Source organism: Schistocerca gregaria, chromosome 3 (genome assembly GCF_023897955.1).
Source record: "Schistocerca gregaria isolate iqSchGreg1 chromosome 3, iqSchGreg1.2, whole genome shotgun sequence".
In the NCBI taxonomy this organism is placed as follows: Eukaryota; Metazoa; Arthropoda; class Insecta; order Orthoptera; family Acrididae; genus Schistocerca; species Schistocerca gregaria.
Genome location: NC_064922.1, coordinates 881,893,926 through 881,911,351, shown reverse-complemented (window position 1 = coordinate 881,911,351; position 17,426 = coordinate 881,893,926). Strand labels below are relative to the sequence as shown.

At 39.1% G+C, this 17,426-nt stretch overlaps 1 protein-coding gene across 4 annotated transcripts in view; it reads left to right on the top strand.

Annotated features, from left to right (window-relative positions):
- The window catches only part of LOC126355033 (putative leucine-rich repeat-containing protein DDB_G0290503), a 512,513-nt gene that overhangs the window by 77,982 nt on the left and 417,105 nt on the right, over nt 1-17,426 (top strand). For all 4 annotated transcript variants that reach the window (XM_050005182.1, XM_050005180.1, XM_050005181.1 and 1 more), the window contains one exon: nt 4,696-5,025. In XM_050005182.1, the coding sequence (XP_049861139.1) occupies nt 4,831-5,025 (195 nt within the window). In that variant the 5' untranslated portion in view covers nt 4,696-4,830. The remainder of the gene's footprint in view (nt 1-4,695; nt 5,026-17,426) is intronic.

Below are 17,426 nucleotides of genomic sequence, written 5' to 3'. Positions count from 1 at the left end.
GGTTTATGGAGGACATGGTTTTAGAGTGGATCAAACCTGTCTGGCAACATTGTCGTGGTACCTTGCTAGGTTTACCAAATATACTTGTGTTAGATTTCTACGCAGGTCATTGTACACCAGGTGTGAGAAAAATGCAGAGGGTAAAATGGACCTAGTTGTAATTCCAGAATGGATGACGTTCATTCTGCATCTGTTGGATGTTTGTTTAAACAAACCTTTTATAGACAAGCAGAAAAATATGTATACACAGTGCCTAATGAAAGAAGATAGACAATGACGCCTGCAGGACATGTGAAGTGTGCAAGCTTGTCTCAAGTGTGTGTGTGTGTGTGTATTAGTCAATCTTGGAAATATCTCACAAGTGAAACTGTTCGCCATGCATTTAAAAAATACTTTATTTCTAATGCGCTTGATGGCACGAAGGATGATGCTTTGTATGAAAGTAGCAACAAGGAGTCGCTAGTGTTAATAATAAAACATGAAAAATCAAGACTGTGTTCTGAAATGCAGTGCAACGAGCTCGCCTGCGATGTCATTGCTCACAGCTCATGTGCATGTAGATCCTGAATACTATATTTCATTAGATATCGTGAATTCTCACCATTGTCAGTGTTTTGCGATGTAATTTTATGTGTCCCAAATCCCTGAGAGGTAGGGCCACTTAATACCCTATCCATATGACGAGCCATATCTCTCACTTTTAAGTGTGGCTTTGTGGCTTGAAATCGGGTTAAAATATATATATATATATATATATATATATATATATATATATATATATATATATATATATATATATATATATATATATATAAATAAAACAGAAAGAAACTTCCACATGGGAAAAATATATTAAAAATAAAGATTCCAAGACTTACCAAGCGGGAAAGCGCCGGCAGACAGGCACATGAACAAAACACACAAACACACACACAGAATTACAAGCTTTCGCAACTGGCAGTTGCTTCGTCAGGAAGGAAGGAAGGAGAGGGAAAAATGAAAGGGTGTGGGTTTTAAGGGAGAGGGTAAGGAGTCATTCCAATCCCGGGAGCGGAAAGACTTCCCTTAGGGGAAAAAAAGGACAGGTGTACACTCGCACACACACACACACACATATCCATCCGCACATACACAGACACAAGCAGACATATTTCATATGTCTGCTTGTGTCTGTGTATGTGCGGATGGATATGTGTGTGTGTGTGTGTGCGAGTGTACACCTGTCCTTTTTTTCCCCTAAGGGAAGTCTTTCCGCTCCCGGGATTGGAATGACTCCTTACCCTCTCCCTTAAAACCCACACCCTTTCATTTTTCCCTCTCCTTCCTTCCTTCCTGACGAAGCAACTGCCAGTTGCGAAAGCTTGTAATTCTGTGTGTGTGTTTGTGTGTTTTGTTCATGTGCCTGTCTGCCGGCGCTTTCCCGCTTGGTAAGTCTTGGAATCTTTATTTTTAATATATATATATATATATATATATATATACGTTATGGGATAACTTGCAGGGCAGTATATGGACAGAGTGTGCAGTTAGTGATGATGAAAGTGTTGTACACTGGAAAGAAGAGGTGCTGCTATCCCTCTTGGAAGGTTTCAAATCTTGGGATGTGTGCTATGTGGATGAAACAGGTCTGATTTACCAACTCATGCCCTCCTAAAACCTTAAGTGTTAAAGGAGAAGCATGCCATGGAGGAAGAATGAGCAAGCAGAGAATTACTTTTCTCTTATGCAGCAGTGCAGATGGCAGCAATAAGCTGGATCCCACAGTACCTGTAGTTGGAAAGTTCCACAAACCACATTGCTTTAAAAACGGTGCTACGCTGCCATGTAAGTATTAGAGCAAGGAAGGTGCTTGGATGACTGTGGACTTGTTCAAAATGCTCTTGCAAGCTTTTGATGCTTGAACGGGTGCTAGAAACAGGAAGGTTGTTCTCTTTATGGACAAGTGTCCTGCTCATCCACCAGACTTAGGATTTTGGCGGAGTGTGAAAGTGCACTTCTTTCCTGCAAATTGCAAGCAGACTCCAGCCCATGGATCTAGGGATTATTCATAGCCTGAGAAGCTAGTAGCGGAAAGCTCTTGTCCTTTATGGATAGGAATGAAGTGCTTAAATTGAACATCCTATAAACTATGCATATGCTCACAGGAGCTTGGAAAATGGTAACTAAGGAAACCATCTCAAATTCCTTTCATAAGGGTGGATTTAATGAAATGAGCACTCACAAGAAAGGTGTCGACGAAGTAGTAGTGGACATGCATGATTGAGTGAAGGTATCTAACAATTTACCCATCACTTTTGATGAATTTGTGGCTTGTGATGATGATACCATCACTACATGCATCCGAGATGTTGAGGAAATCTACGAAGTTGAAGTAAAACTGAAGATGAAGATATTGGAAAACACGATGGTGATAGGGATGAAGAAATGCAAACACCATCATTCAGTGAAGCTATTGCCAGCTTAGACATTGTCCGGAGATTTGTCACAGTATTTAACGTGGACAAACCTGTTATAGACAGGGTAAATCAATTGGAGATGGACATTTTGAACCTAAAATCCAACATTGCTAAAAAGCAGACTACCATTTTTGATTACAGGTATTTCAAAAAATGAGGCCCTGTGAAAGTTGTGTAAATATGTAGGAAAAGTAACTCTGTACATTATATTACTGTAATTGTGTAAGTATTTTGTGGATGTTTTAATTTTGTATTGTGCTGGGAAACTACGATCTTTGACTAATGTATTAATGCCACAAAAAAAGTTGTAATTACAGTATAGTATGTAAAGGTAGGTATCTCCTTGTTTTATTGTTGTTATTGTGTAAATTATGTGTGTTGGTGCAATTCATGTCAATATAGGCAAAGAGTTCTAGGAAAGGTTTGCTTTCTATCGAAACCTCGATTTAAGGTAAACCCCCATTTAAGGTTAAAAAATTCTGGTTTCTAGAGAAATGTTAAATAGAGGTTCTACTGTATGTGGAAAAGTGAATACTGGCAATTAAAGATCACATTCTAAGGATTATTTCTGCACTTGATCTATTGAAACATTCCCATCCAAACCCAATTACGAAGGTGGAGGCATTACTTTTCAGTCAACCATTGTAAGTATTAATTACAATTGATAATACAAAATTATAGTAATTTAGCAAGTAGTCAACTGCCTATGTTAGCTGACACCACCTTTGTAAAAGACTGCCAAAAGACACTTCTGGTAGGCAGGCCTTAATAATTGTTTAAAAAATATTTAATGACAGTCAGTTGTCATTTATCATGTGCACACTTGTGCAAGAATACTGGCTTATTTAATACAAACAATTATTTATGGTTATTGTGAATGATCTCAGCATAATGAGTTTAACAGGATGCTTATAACACTTCTTTATTTAAGTACATTGTAATACATTAGTTTAGTTCGGAAGTGATCAAGTGGAGTCAAATGATGTCTGTAGAACTTAAGAATGATGTGTTTGTATTTTTTGTGGGGACAGCCTTAACCCAATGGAAAAGCATACAATAGTGAAACACTATGGGGGTCAAGTGGAGACTGGGACTTGAGTGCAGGGCTCAAGGGAGCAATTCTGGGGAATTTTACGTGAGTTCTGAAAGGAGGCAGACTTTTTTGGTGACAAGTGGTATTTGATTGTGAAGATGTCTGATTCTGGGCAGTGAAGGGCCACTTCCATACTTTTAACTTTTGAGGGACTTTGTATTTCCAAAGTTCTGAATGTGGTACAGAGTAGGACTCTTTAATTTTTTCTGTTTGTATTGTGGAACTGAGGATGGACAGAGTATGTTACTGTTATTTATATCACATATGATAATTTGTGAATCATCATGTTGAACTCTGAACTGTTTTGAGCTGGTGACTATTCCATGTACTGTGATTATGAAGTGGACTTAGTTTTCATGTATGTTTTATACAGTTTGGTTTGGGTATTTTGCTATCATGCTCATAATACTCTCAACATAACTTTACTATATTTGATAAGGATATTTTTTGTCTGTATTTTAACTGAATATTGTAGGACCACTTCCCATTTACTTGAGATGTCTTTTCTTGAATAAACATTATTCAACATAATTCTCTGTTGTCGATATCAATTACAAATGTTTGGATAGAAACCTTGTTATTAAATTATTCATTTAACTTTTATTTTGTATTTCTGTGTATTTTATTAACTCGCAACTCTAGCCAATGGATAGACTGTTTGACTGCAGGATCACAGCTATAGGTTATTATTTGGAGTGAATTACCTGCGGGGCATGAAAGCAGATGTGCGGAGCATATCCCTAGAACTACATTGAGCTTTTCTTTTAAAACAGAGCCAAGCATAGCACAAGTACCTAAAATACTAGTTACCACAGGTGAGAAACACCTGTTTTGTACACATAGGATGCTATTTAGAAGAGCAACTATGCTAGCAGTAATAGTTAGGTGCTGTCACGTACTTAGTAAAAATTTTTGATGGGGTAGTCAATGATAATGTGCCGTATAATACTTGCTGTACTGGCATCACTTTCAGTTAGAATAGTCAACAACTTGAAACAGACAAACTTGTCAGGAAGATATGTTTTAAGAATACCAAATAAATTACACAGCACTCATACTTTCAGTAGCACAGAAAGAAGTAAAATAATATTACATCCATGTGTATGTTATTTTAACTAATAATAATTGTTTTGTTTGCTTTTACAGGAAGAATGTAATATTTTTTTCATGACTACCTTATAGATGCCTATGTGTCTTTGTGGCATAGTGCAGCCTTGCCATATGAGAAGACATTTGTTTTCATACTAACTTCTGCCCAGTACTGGAAATATTTCACCAATAATGCTGTCCTGCGAGTTTGGAATGCCAACACTGAAGCAGTCTTCTACCCAAATAGATGACAGGAGTGACATGCTGCATGATCAAAATGATATAGGATATTTAGTACGAAATGAAATCCAGGATGCAGAGAAAAAACTTGTTTACCTGGGAGAGATAATTGCCGGTACAAAGGAAAAACTGAGTGCTTTCCACAGGGTATGTTTTTCCATATAAGCTTATTGCAATGTCTCCTCTTTTTCTAAAGTTTATTATTTTGTACGTAATACATCAATGCAGATAACTTGTGCATAATGTGAAACCAGTATATCTGTAAAGAGTTTTATTTCAATGGATATGAAGAAAAAATAAGTTTCACATATGTGTAAAGATACAGTGTTCAATGTGTTTTACTGTTTTTTTTTTTTTTTATATCGCATGTACACTTAGATTGAAATTATTATAGCCAGAACAAACCATTCTTCTTTCAACATGATTCAGACCATATGGCACACCAAGAAAAAGATGTTATCAGAAAGGGACGTTGTATTGTCTTCTACTGACACATGATAAGGAGGGCACAAAGTATGAGATATTTAGAAATTTAGTGTTACAATCACTTCCTACATCTACATAGCCAGTGAACGATGCTCTTGAACTGAAAATGAGAGAGCAACTGTTGTGTTGTGTATTTTTGCTTCTAACTTAGGGATGCTGTGTATCTTCACCATGCAGTGGCAGTCACAATCACTTTGTGATGTGAAGTACCTGCATTGGCCTTTGTATGTGCTACATGTGTGGTAATCCCTGGCTGGAATAGCACAGCAAGCCTGAATTAAATGTCTTCCCTGCTGGAGATATGACTTCCTAAAATCCTGCCCCAAAATGAGATCCATCCTTCATGAAATCCTCCCCACTCCACCAAGAGTGTCTTTCCGCCGTCCACCTAACCTTCGTAACCACTTGGTTCATCCCAATGAAATCCCCAAACCAACTTCCCTACCCTCTGGCTCCTACCCTTGTAACCGCCCCGGTGTAAAACCTGTCCCATGCACCCTCCAACCACCACCTACTCCAGTCCTGTAACCCGGAAGGTGTACACGATCAAAGGCAGAGCCACGTGTGAAAGCGACCACGTGATTTACCAACTGACCTGGCTACACTGTGACGCTTTCTATGTGGGAATGACCAGCAACAAAATGTCCATTTGCATGAATGGACACAGGCAGACAGTATTTGTTGGTAATGAGGATCACCCTGTGGCTAAACATGCCTTGGTGCACGGCCAGTACATCTTGGCACAGTATTACACTGTGCGGGTTATCTGGATACTTCCCACCAACACCAACCTATCCCAACTCCGGATATGGGAACTTGCCCTTCAATATATCCTCTCTTCTCGTCATCCACCAGGCCTCAATCTCCACTAATTTCAAGTTGCCGACACTCATACCTCACCTGTAATTCAACATCATCTTTGTCTCTGCACTTCCGCCTCGACTGACATCTCTGCCCAAACTTTTTGCCTTTAAATATGTCTGCTTGTGTCTGTATATGTAGGGATGGATATGTGTGTGTGTGTGTGTGTGTGTGCGCAAGTATTTACCTATCCTTTTTTCCCGCTTTCCGCTCCCGGGATTGGAATGACTCCTTACCCTCTCCCTTAAAACCCACATCCTTTCATCTTTCCTTCTCCTTCCCTCTTTCCTGACGAAGCAACCACCAGTTGTGAAAGCTCCAAATTTTGTGTGTGTGTTTGTGTGTTTTTTTATTGTGCCTACCTACCGGCGCTTTCCCGCTTGGTAAGTCTTGGAATCTTTGTTTTTAATATAAGTACATATATAGACAGTTAAGCATTTCAGAAGAAGTAATTTTGCAAAAAGTAACACTCGGAGTTCTCAGTGAAAGATATGTTGCAGAAGATTGTGAAGTCCATGAGTCAGAAGATTAACTGCTGACACTAAAAACAGTGATGACTCTGTTCATCTGGTCTGGAAGAGGATTAATTATGAACTTCTTAATGTTTTAAATATATGTCAGTACTGTCTAAAAGCATGGTGGAAATATTGAAGGCTCTGCTGGATTTGAAGGCTGAGGCTGATGAGTTAAAAACTGAAATAAATGCTAGATTAGATAAAACCAGTTTGAGTTAGATACTAAACTAGGTACAATGACTGATAGGGTAGGCCAGACACATTCTGAATTAAAAGCAAATTGAAAGGCCATAAATACATATTTCAAGTCTAAGAAATAAATAAAAATTTGTCAGAACTGGAATCTATTATCCTAAATGTGACATGGGAGCTACATTCAGATGTATGTGAACAGTATGACTTAGTTATGAATCCAGTAAATAACTATTTTGTCAAACTAAATACAGATTTCAAAGATTCTCAAACACTGCAATCAGACTTATTGTTTCAGGGGAACTTAAAGATACAGATTTACTGCAATTTCAGGCTGTACACATTGCTCGTTGTATTTCTTTATATTTCATTTTTAGCACAAAATTATTCCTTTCATACCGTCACATGAGGTGTGATCAAAATGTAATGGAGATTTTTTTTATTTTGTGGGTTCAGGTGTTTTAAATATTTAGCTTATTGTTGACAGTCAAAAAAGGTTATACGTGCTTTGAGTCCACAGAAAATTTTAACTGTTCAATAAAATGTTTCAAAAAATTTGCATTAAATTTTGCTTGAAAAATGGAATAAAGTGCAGTATCATATTTGAAATGTTGACTGTGGCTTTTGGATGATTTACTACGAGTAAGAAAAGAGTTTACAAGTGGTATAAATGTTTCAAAGGGGGTCGAGCAGGTAGAAATTGAAGCTCCATGTGAGATTGTTTGGGCAAGATTCAGTATGAGCAGCAGGCATAAAATAATTGGCTCCTTCTATTGTCCTCCACACTTATCTCCAGATGTAAACTTTAGATAAAACCTCAGTCCACTTGTACCTAAGTTTTCCACTCATACTGTAAACATCAATGGAGGCTTGAATCATCCAACAATTAATTGGGAAAATTAGAAAGTCATGCTATGGAGTAAGAACGCATGAGGATTCTGGTACAGACATTGAGATACTGGGACAGCGTTGTTAGAGAGGCCATCGAAATTCGCACCAGTGACGACCTCATAAACGGTGACTGTGGCTATAATCTTAGCAAGGCTTGGGAACCAGCGATTGGGTTAATCAAGAGTAAATCGAGCAAACGTGTAGTTGTGACAACCATGGCGGACTGAGCCATCACACCGACGTCATCTCAGACGCTGTCGCAATCTGTTCCATCCCATGACTGTGGCGCGGGGGGCGGGCCGCGGGCAGGGGCGGCGGAGGGAGCGCGCCGCGGGTGGAGGGTATTTAAATTGGCCACCGCCGCGACCTAACCCAGTTCCCTCTGAGCAGTCATAGCGTACGGATCTCTGTGCCAGTGCATTCACAGGAGCTCAGTCCGTCAGTTCACCTGATGATGGCGACATGTATGATCGCCGAAATATTGTGCCCGTTGGACACTGTAGACCGGCAGGACACCCGTGGATATTTTGATTATCAAGTATGCCAGGAGAAACTCAAGAAATAGAATTGTTTTGTTAGTAGCAGGTATGGTAAAACTTCCTGTGAAACTTTACTAAATGCCTTCTCTGGAAACTACCTAGAACAGGTAGTTAGGAACCCCACTCATGATACAAAAATATATGGAATCTAATGCCAACAAATAGATGTCTTTGAAGATATCCACATATAAACTGGTATCAGTGACCATGATGTGGTTGTGGCAACAATGGTTACAAAAGTACAAAGGACAACTAAAACAAGCAGAAAGATATACAGGGTGGGTTACCTAACATTACCGTTGGATATATTTCGTAAACCACATCAAATACTGACTAATCGATTCCACAGACCAAACGTGAGGAGAGGGGCTAGTGTAATTGGTTAATACAAACCGTAAAAAAATGCACAGAAGTATGTTTTTTAATACAAACCTCCGTTTTTTTAAATGGAACCCCATTAGTTTTGTTAGCACATCTGAACATATAAACAAATACGTAATCAGTGCCGTTTGTTGCATTGTAAAATGTTAATTACATCCGGAGATATTGTAACCTAAAGTTGACGCTTGAGTACCACTCCTCCGCTGTTCGATGGTGTGTATCGTAGAGCACCGAATTACGTAGGGATCCAAAGGGAATGGTGATGGACCTTAGGTAAAGAAGAGACTGGAACAGCACATTACATCCACATGCTAACACCTTTTTATTGGTCTTTTCACTGACGCATATGTACATTACCATGAGGGGTGAGGTACACGTACTCACGTGGTTTCCGTTTTCAATTACGGAGTGGAATAGAGTGTGTCCCGACATGTCAGGCCAATAGATGTTCAATGTGGTGGCCATCATTTGCTGCACACAATTGCAATCTCTGGCATAATGAATGTCGTGCACGCCGCAGTGCATCTGGTGTAATGTCGCCGCAGTCTGCCACAATACGTTGTTTCATATCCTCTGGGGTTGTAGGCACATCACGGTACACATTCGCCTTTAACGTACCCCACAGAAAGAAGTCCAGAGGTGTAAGATCAGGAGGATGGGCTGGCCAATGTATGCGTCCTCCACTTCCTATGAAATGCCCGTCGAACATCCTGTCAACGGTCAGCCTAGTGTTAATTGCGGAATGTGCAGGTGCACCATCAGGCTGATACCACACACATCGTAGCGTTTCCAGTGGGACATTTTCGAGCAATGTTGGCAGATCATTCTGTAGAAACACGATGTATGTTGCAGCTGTTTGGGCCCCTGCAATGAAGTGAGGACCAATGAGGTGGTCGCCAGTGATTCCGCACCATACATTTACAGTCCACGGTCACTGTCGCTCTGCCTGTCTGCTCCAGCGAGGATTGTCCACGGACCAGTAATGCATGTTCCGTAGATTCACTGCCCCGTGGTTTGTGAAACCTGCTTCATCGGTAAACAGGTAGAACTGCAACACATTCTCTGTTAATGCCCATTGACAGAATTGCACTCAATGTTTAAAGTCATCATTTGTTGATTCAGCATAAACTGGGTAAACGTACAACTTGCTTTGCCTGGAAGAAATTGCTCATTATTTATCATCAGGGTAATGGCAAAGGAGGCGAGCCAAGTTTTCCACAAATTTGTTCCATATTTCAGAAGTAAGGTCAAACTTGCTATTAGGGATGTGTTGAGCTCAGTATGACTTCCTACTGAAACAAAGTAGTCTGCTAATTCACAGAATCTCTCTTTTTGTCTCTCTGTCCCTGATAAAATTAGGTCTTTGTGAAAGTGATCAAATGCGTTACAAAGAAACTATATCACAAAAAGAACCTCTGATGTACATGATACTAATTATTGCCTTCAATCCTTCCAACAATGTGGTCAAAGTTGTGTTGTTTATTTCAGTCCGAGCACTCCATTCTGTTTTCTGTGGTATGTTATGTGATCAAAAGTATTCAGATACCTGGCTGAAAATGACTTACAAGTTCGAGCACCCTCCAGCGGTGATGTTGGAATTCAGTATGGTGTTGGCCCAACCTTAGCCTTGATGACAGCTTCCACTCTCCAGGCATACATTCAATCAGGTGCTGACAGGTTTCTTGGGGAATGGCAGCCTATTCTTCATGGAGTGCTGCACTGAGGGGTATTGCAGTTGGTCTTCCGAAACATCCCAGATGTGTTCTATAGGATTCAGGTCATGACTCTGTGCAGGCCAGTCCATTACAGGGACGTTATTGTCATGTAACCTCTGTGCCACAAGCCGTGCATTATGAATAGGTACTCGATCGTGTTGAAAGCTGCAATCGCCATCCCCAAATTGCTCTTCAACAGTGGGAGGCAAGAAGGTGCTTAAAACATCAATGTGCTACAAAACAACAAGATGTGCAACACGAGCACACCATAACACCACCGCCTCTGGAGTTTACTGTGGGCACTATGCACACTGGCAGATGACGTTCACTACATTTGCTGTACCCACACACTGCCATCGAATTGCCACATTGTGTACCATAATTCATCAGTTCACATATCATTTTTCCACTGTTTAATTGTCCAATGTTTGCACTCCTTACACCAAGTGAGGTGTCATTTGGCATTTACCAGTATGATGTGTGGCTTATGAGCAGCCGCTCGACTACAAAATCCAAGTTTTCTCACCTCCCGCCTAACTGTCATGGTACTTGCAGTGGATCCTGATGCAGTTTGGAATTCCTGTGTGATGGTCTGGATAGATGTCTGCCTATTACACATTATGACTCTCTTCAACTGTCGACGGTCTCTGTCAGTCAACAGATGAGGTCGGCCTGTATGATTTTGTGTAGTACGTCTCTCTTCGCATTTCCACTTCATCACATTGGAAACAGTGGACCTAGGAATGTTCAGGAGTGTGGAAATCTCATGTACAGACGTGTGACACAAGTGATACCCAATCACATGACCATGCTCAAAGTCCGTGGGTTTTGCGGAGTGCCCCATTCTGTCTGCTCTCTCATGATGTCTAATGACTACTGAGGTCGCTGATATGGAGTACCTGGTAGTAGGTGGCAGCACAATGCACCAAATATGAAAAACGTATGTTTTTGGTGGTGTCCGGATACTTTTGATCACGTAGTTTAGTAGTGATGAACATCAAAGCCAGCCAGTAAGAATTACCATCACTAATTCTAGAATAGATTCATCAATCACTGGCAACAATCTATATAAAGCAGATCAACATAGAAAAACAAGGATCCAGAAACTCCTAACTTACACTACAACCATCAAACAACATAAAAGATTCTCATGATACAGATAGAGCTGGCTCCCTTCCAAATTGTAATGACATGTAGGAATACTGGCATACAGAGAATTTGCCAATATCTTTCCACTGAAAATGCCCTGTGCTTTTTGTGGGCTATTATGCCAAAAGATGCTAAACACCTGGGTAATTCTATGCACAGCAGTCAATTGCAGATCGCTACTGCCAATCCGGGGTGAAGTCCACCACACCTTAGTCATGGTTGTTTTCCAATATGCTGCAATCATTTCACATTGCCATACATAGATTCCAACCATTCTGTCTAGCCACTGAAATCAGGCAAACAAAAAGAGGTGACCATCTATGGAGGTGAGGCTACCGTGAATAAAAATCCCTCATGGATAACAGTTACCAAGGTAGAAAATTACACTGACATCATTGAGAACCAGTCGATTCTGGTGTCATTTTCTGTAACATCTGGTGCCGACCATTGCCAGCTCAAGAAGACAATGTTCTGAGATTCACTGTTGTGCTGAAGGTCACAAATGGATAATAAATCAAGCCAACAGGAACTTGTATTGCGAGAATAGCTATCAACGAAAGAACATAGTTCCTTGAATTTGTAGTTTTACTAAAATGCAGCCATAATGTTATTCTTGGATGGAGTGATTGTCCTGGCAGCAAGTGCCATTATGGCAAATGGGCACAATAAAAGACACACAAAGGGTTGCGAGACAAGGATAACTGAGTGCAGCAGTAAACTACACCACACAGCAGTAACAACTTAAAAAGCGGGTCGTCACCACAGTAAGGGAAGTGTCTTATTATGGGCAACATGATTAGGTACCAACTTTTAGTGAAACAAATGCACACAAGAGGCACTTAAGTAAGTCTGAATTTTGAGACAGAAACACTACTCATTGCTGCAGACCAGCAGCACCACTAATGACACCAGAACTACGCCAGACAGTGAGACAACTGGACATCGCCACAGCAACCATGGGCTCGAGATGAGCTGCGCTTCCCACCATCACTAAGTGCTTCACAAAACTTTGGGTCATAGCCCTAACGGCCTGCCATCTGTGGCAGCTGTCACCAATATGGAGCTCCTAGTTGGACATGGCGCCTCAACACCAGGTGCCATCCGACTCTTGCAGGAGGGTGATGGGTTGAACCCTGCACTCAACTGTCTCCACGCTCCACATTGGTAAGTGGCTGCCACTGAGGTAAGTAGGATGCTGCTGAAGGCAATGACTGTGGCCTACCATGGGCCGGCTGTCTGCATCACAGGTTGCCAGCTCAGCATCCAGTGTGGAAGCCACCTTCCATATGTCTGTGCTGGCCAGGGACAACACACGGAGTCATATTTGCTCACTGAGTCATGACATATCATGTATTGGGGTGAAATAAAGTCATTCTCTACTGTCAACAGCATTTCCAGTGGACCCTCCATCCCGTCAACCGATCACTCAGCCCTCTGACTCTTCAAAATCTATGAGTAATAGGCAAACTCATTGCTCATTGCTCCTTTCTGCAGTTCTGTTCAAGTCTTGCAAATGGTTCATCGTGCTGTAAAATACAGCACAATGAAGGTGTCTTGTTCATTTGTTGATTAAGCCTTAAGCTTTTTTACGTACTTGGTGATAATTTCAGAGAAAGTTTGTACATTACAGAGAGTAGGATAATAGGTCTATAGTTTTTTGTGTCTGTATCTGTTCCATTTCTTGTGAAGAAGAGTAATTACAGTATTGTTCCAGTTTTGGGAATAGGCTTGTACCACAAAAGTTCCACAAGTAATTTTTCCATATAACTTTTCCTCTTTTGTATTAAGCCACCACTGTCAGCTCTAAGTGACTGCCATTCCTTCATATTTCTATTGATGCTATACATCACACGTTGGATTGTTTCCAGAGTATCATTATTTTTGTTATTATCTGTGTTTCTGATTGGCCTCTTGAATTGTGCAAATATTTAAAAACATCTTGCAATTTGTATATAATTTTTTCTCTGTTGTTGGTTCCTGTGCCATCTCCTGTTCTAAATTATCAGATATGGTGTTTACCCCAAAATATGTTTTCGTTGTATTTTCTTTATACACTTAACAGCTTTCAGTAGTGGCATGGGATGAGATAATGGTTATGATAGATGGGTCTTTCAGAAGCAACAAAAGAAGTTTATGTCTGTGCCTACCTGCTGCTCCTCAGGTTAATGATTTTCCTAATTGGACAAGTTAACCAACCCAACCTACTGTCCTCTGGTTTTGACCCAAAATTGTTACTTTTTGTCTTTGTCGCAGCTATCTCAATATCCTTGTCAAACATAATGTCTCACATGAGGGTTTTTTTCCCCACATTAATTTTTTTGTCTTGTGTTTCTATTCTTGTTACCATAACTGATCACAAGCACCCAGCCCCATCACTGATATGTCCAATTTTATCGTGTATTTATACACTGTCCTTGCATTTTTCCTTTGCTCACTGCCACTTCTGACTACTTAGGTTTCCAAATATCATTGATTGGTAGCATTTCCTTATTGACTCCCCTAATGTGGTGTCCCACTAACTCCCTCCCAAATCAAGGTCATGGCTGGATTCTTCACCTGTAAACTGTAAAATGCAATTTCTACATAATTTATCTCTCTCACTTTCGACAGACATGAGAACTACAGGTTCCAAAATATTGTGACTTTGGTTACCTTTTGTATGCATCTGTTACACCTCAAATATATATATTTTTTACTTTCTATGTGTGACTTCAGTTTAGTGTTCAACATTTTCCTTGTATATTGATGAAATTATTTGTAAGTTTGTACTATGTAAAAAACACATCACAATTCTCAAATATTTTCTAAATAATGTTGTGTTATTTCCAGCTTGTTGCAAGCCTTTTCATTTGACCTAAATTTTGCGGCTTAAATGTCCATTAAGATGTATATTTATCAGGCAGCTTCTCATTTTCCCTCAATAGTTTCAGTGGACCATGTCCCAGACCTGCTCATGCCAGAAAATTTGCCATTAGCACCAGAAACCCAACCCAAGATCTATGCATAAGCAGCAATATACATTAACAGTTATCTACTTAGGCAATATATTTACCAAACAACAATATAAGGCATCTGAAAGAATTGAGTCTTACTGTTATTCCTGAACAAATTGTACTGTTTTACTCTGAAGACAAGTTCTTAGCCTAAGAGACTCAATGTTTCTTTGACTATGGTTCCCTAGATATCTATAAAATTGTGTTCTATGGCTCTTATCATGGAGACCATTCAGCAGTGTGGAACAAGTCAAAGGAAATGTCAGCAGCAAGAAGTGACTGTCAGAAATATGGTGTAGGTTGTATTGTCAATTAACTGTCATTAATATAGAATAGAATCTTTATTGTCACATGACATGTTATATACAATCATTTGATTGAAACTGGAGCCTCATCAATGAATAATTCCATGCCTACCTAAGTATACCTGAAACAAGATGCTCCTGGGAGCACATTACAACATAAAAAGATAATTACATGTTAGATTTCTTCCTTTTTCTTAAAATTTCCACAATGATTTGAAATAATTATTTTAAAATATTTTTGTTTCTGTAGTTTATGAATATGGACATACTTTCATAAAAGTAGTATATATGTTTACATCTAGATGTTTAGATACATAGTTCACATGATACTTAGTTTATAAGTATGTACACTTATAAAAAGAACATATACCTCCATTAAAAGTGAACATAAGCATACACATAGAATGTGATGTAGAAAAAACGGTAAAACAAAACAGATGTAAGACTCCTTCCTGTCTTCCTTGTTTATAAAATCGTCCACAATGTAGTAGCATCTGATTTTTAAATATTTTTCAATGTTTGTGCAGGTGGATTCTAGTTTGCGGTCCTTCAATTTTGAACGGATTTTATTGCTAAGCTTCAAAGCCATGTAATATGTAGTATTTTCAAATAATGTTAGTCTGTGGCAAGGTAACATGTAATCTTGTTGGTGCCTTGTTTCATAAGTATGTTGTAAATGAATTTCCCTCAAAAAGATGTGGGTTTTTAACTCAAATAGAAGTGTTTCATATATAAACATGGAAGGAATTGTCTGTAAGTCAAAGCTTGCAAATAAAGGTTTGCATGATTATCTATTGTTTGTTCCAGTCATAGCTCTGATAATTTTTTTCTGTAGCTTGAACAGTCTGAGGAGGCTTCCCTTTTCAACTCCCCAAAACATTATGCCATATCTTAAAACTGAAATAAAACATGCATGATACACACTTTTCTTAACAGCTAAGTAATTTACTTTATTCAGAACCCTCATTGTGTAAACAAAACTATTAAACAGCTTCAGTTAGCAAGCCATATGATCAGTCCATGACAAGTTTTTGTTTATGGTCATTCCCAAAAATTTGACAGAATGTGCAGTTATCAGTTCTCTGCCTTCATAACTTAACTGTGTTACATACTCAGCAGTTTGTTTGGTCCTGAAGTGTACAATTTGTGTTTTTGTTAAGTTTAGTTTCATAGCATTATTATTTATCCAATTTTCTAGTTCATGAGGAGTCTGTTTTGTTTTCTGTGCTATTTCTTCAGTGTTTTTACAGCAGACTACTTTTATTGAGTCATCTGCACGCAGAATCGTATCTCAAGTTACCGTACCTGGCATGTCATTTATATAATATAGAAATAGTAATGGGCCTAGTATGGATCCCAAGGGTACACCTGCTCGTATTTTCTTCCAATTAGAACAAGCTTTCTCCCCCTTATGTTGTATAACGACCCTCTGCTTCCTAATTTTGATATATGACTTGAACCAATTTAAAGATTTTTCATGGAAGCCATAAGAAGCTAATTTGAGGAGCAGCTGCTTATAATTCACCATATAAAATGCCTTACTGAGGTCACAGAAGATACTGTATTCCACTTTTCTGCTTACACATGCTATGAGTGAAGGTGAAAGTAGCAGTAAAGCTGCATCTTGGAAATAAGTTGCTTTATCCTTAGCTATATCAAGTGTAACATGCTACTCCTGGGATTGCCATCAATCTCATTATATCAGAACCATCATCATTATATATTTATTGTCCCACAATCCTGAAAAGAGCTAGTTTTATCCCAAATTTGGAAAATACTGTTACGAGTTTGGTTCAAGTGCTGAAGTAATGTCATGTCTTAGCACAACACATAAATGCAGCCTCAGTTTTATTTATGTCAACTAGGTTATGTTGACAATGTTGTGTCACAGATTGTGTTGCATGTTGCGTATTCTGTATCAACGATGCAAGCACATACTAGATTTGGCTCCATAATTTGAGAAAATACCAGACTTCTCTAGTAGCATTGAAGCAGTGCCATGTGGAAGAATCGGGCAGTTCCCATTTGAATAGCGCTTTGATAAGACAATTCTTTCTAAATGTAATACAAACAGCGAGTGCAAGTTAGTAATTTTTGAAGTTTTTACTTGGGGTATACAGGGTGTGAAGTGTATTGTGACTTATACTTCGATAATGAAAATGTCATTATCAACTGTTTGCCATCTAATAAACTTATCATTGCTTATGAAAATGCCTAAGGATAGAAAGAGAGAGTGTCACTTTTTGGTTGATTATTCAAAAGAGTGGTCTTTCATCAAGAAAGGACATACAGATCTGGATTGTATGAGATTTGTAGCTGCTTCATCTCAGTAATACACAGAGGTAAGACAGATGTGGGGCATCACATTTCTACGAAGAATCATACAAGTAGATTCACAGTAGTGTCAACATCAAAGCCTATTTCCACACATTCTTGATTGAAGAAGTTATCCAGGAAGAATTGCTCATTCCTGATGCAGAACTAACAACAGCTTATAAAGTGTCAAGCATCATCAGTCCTT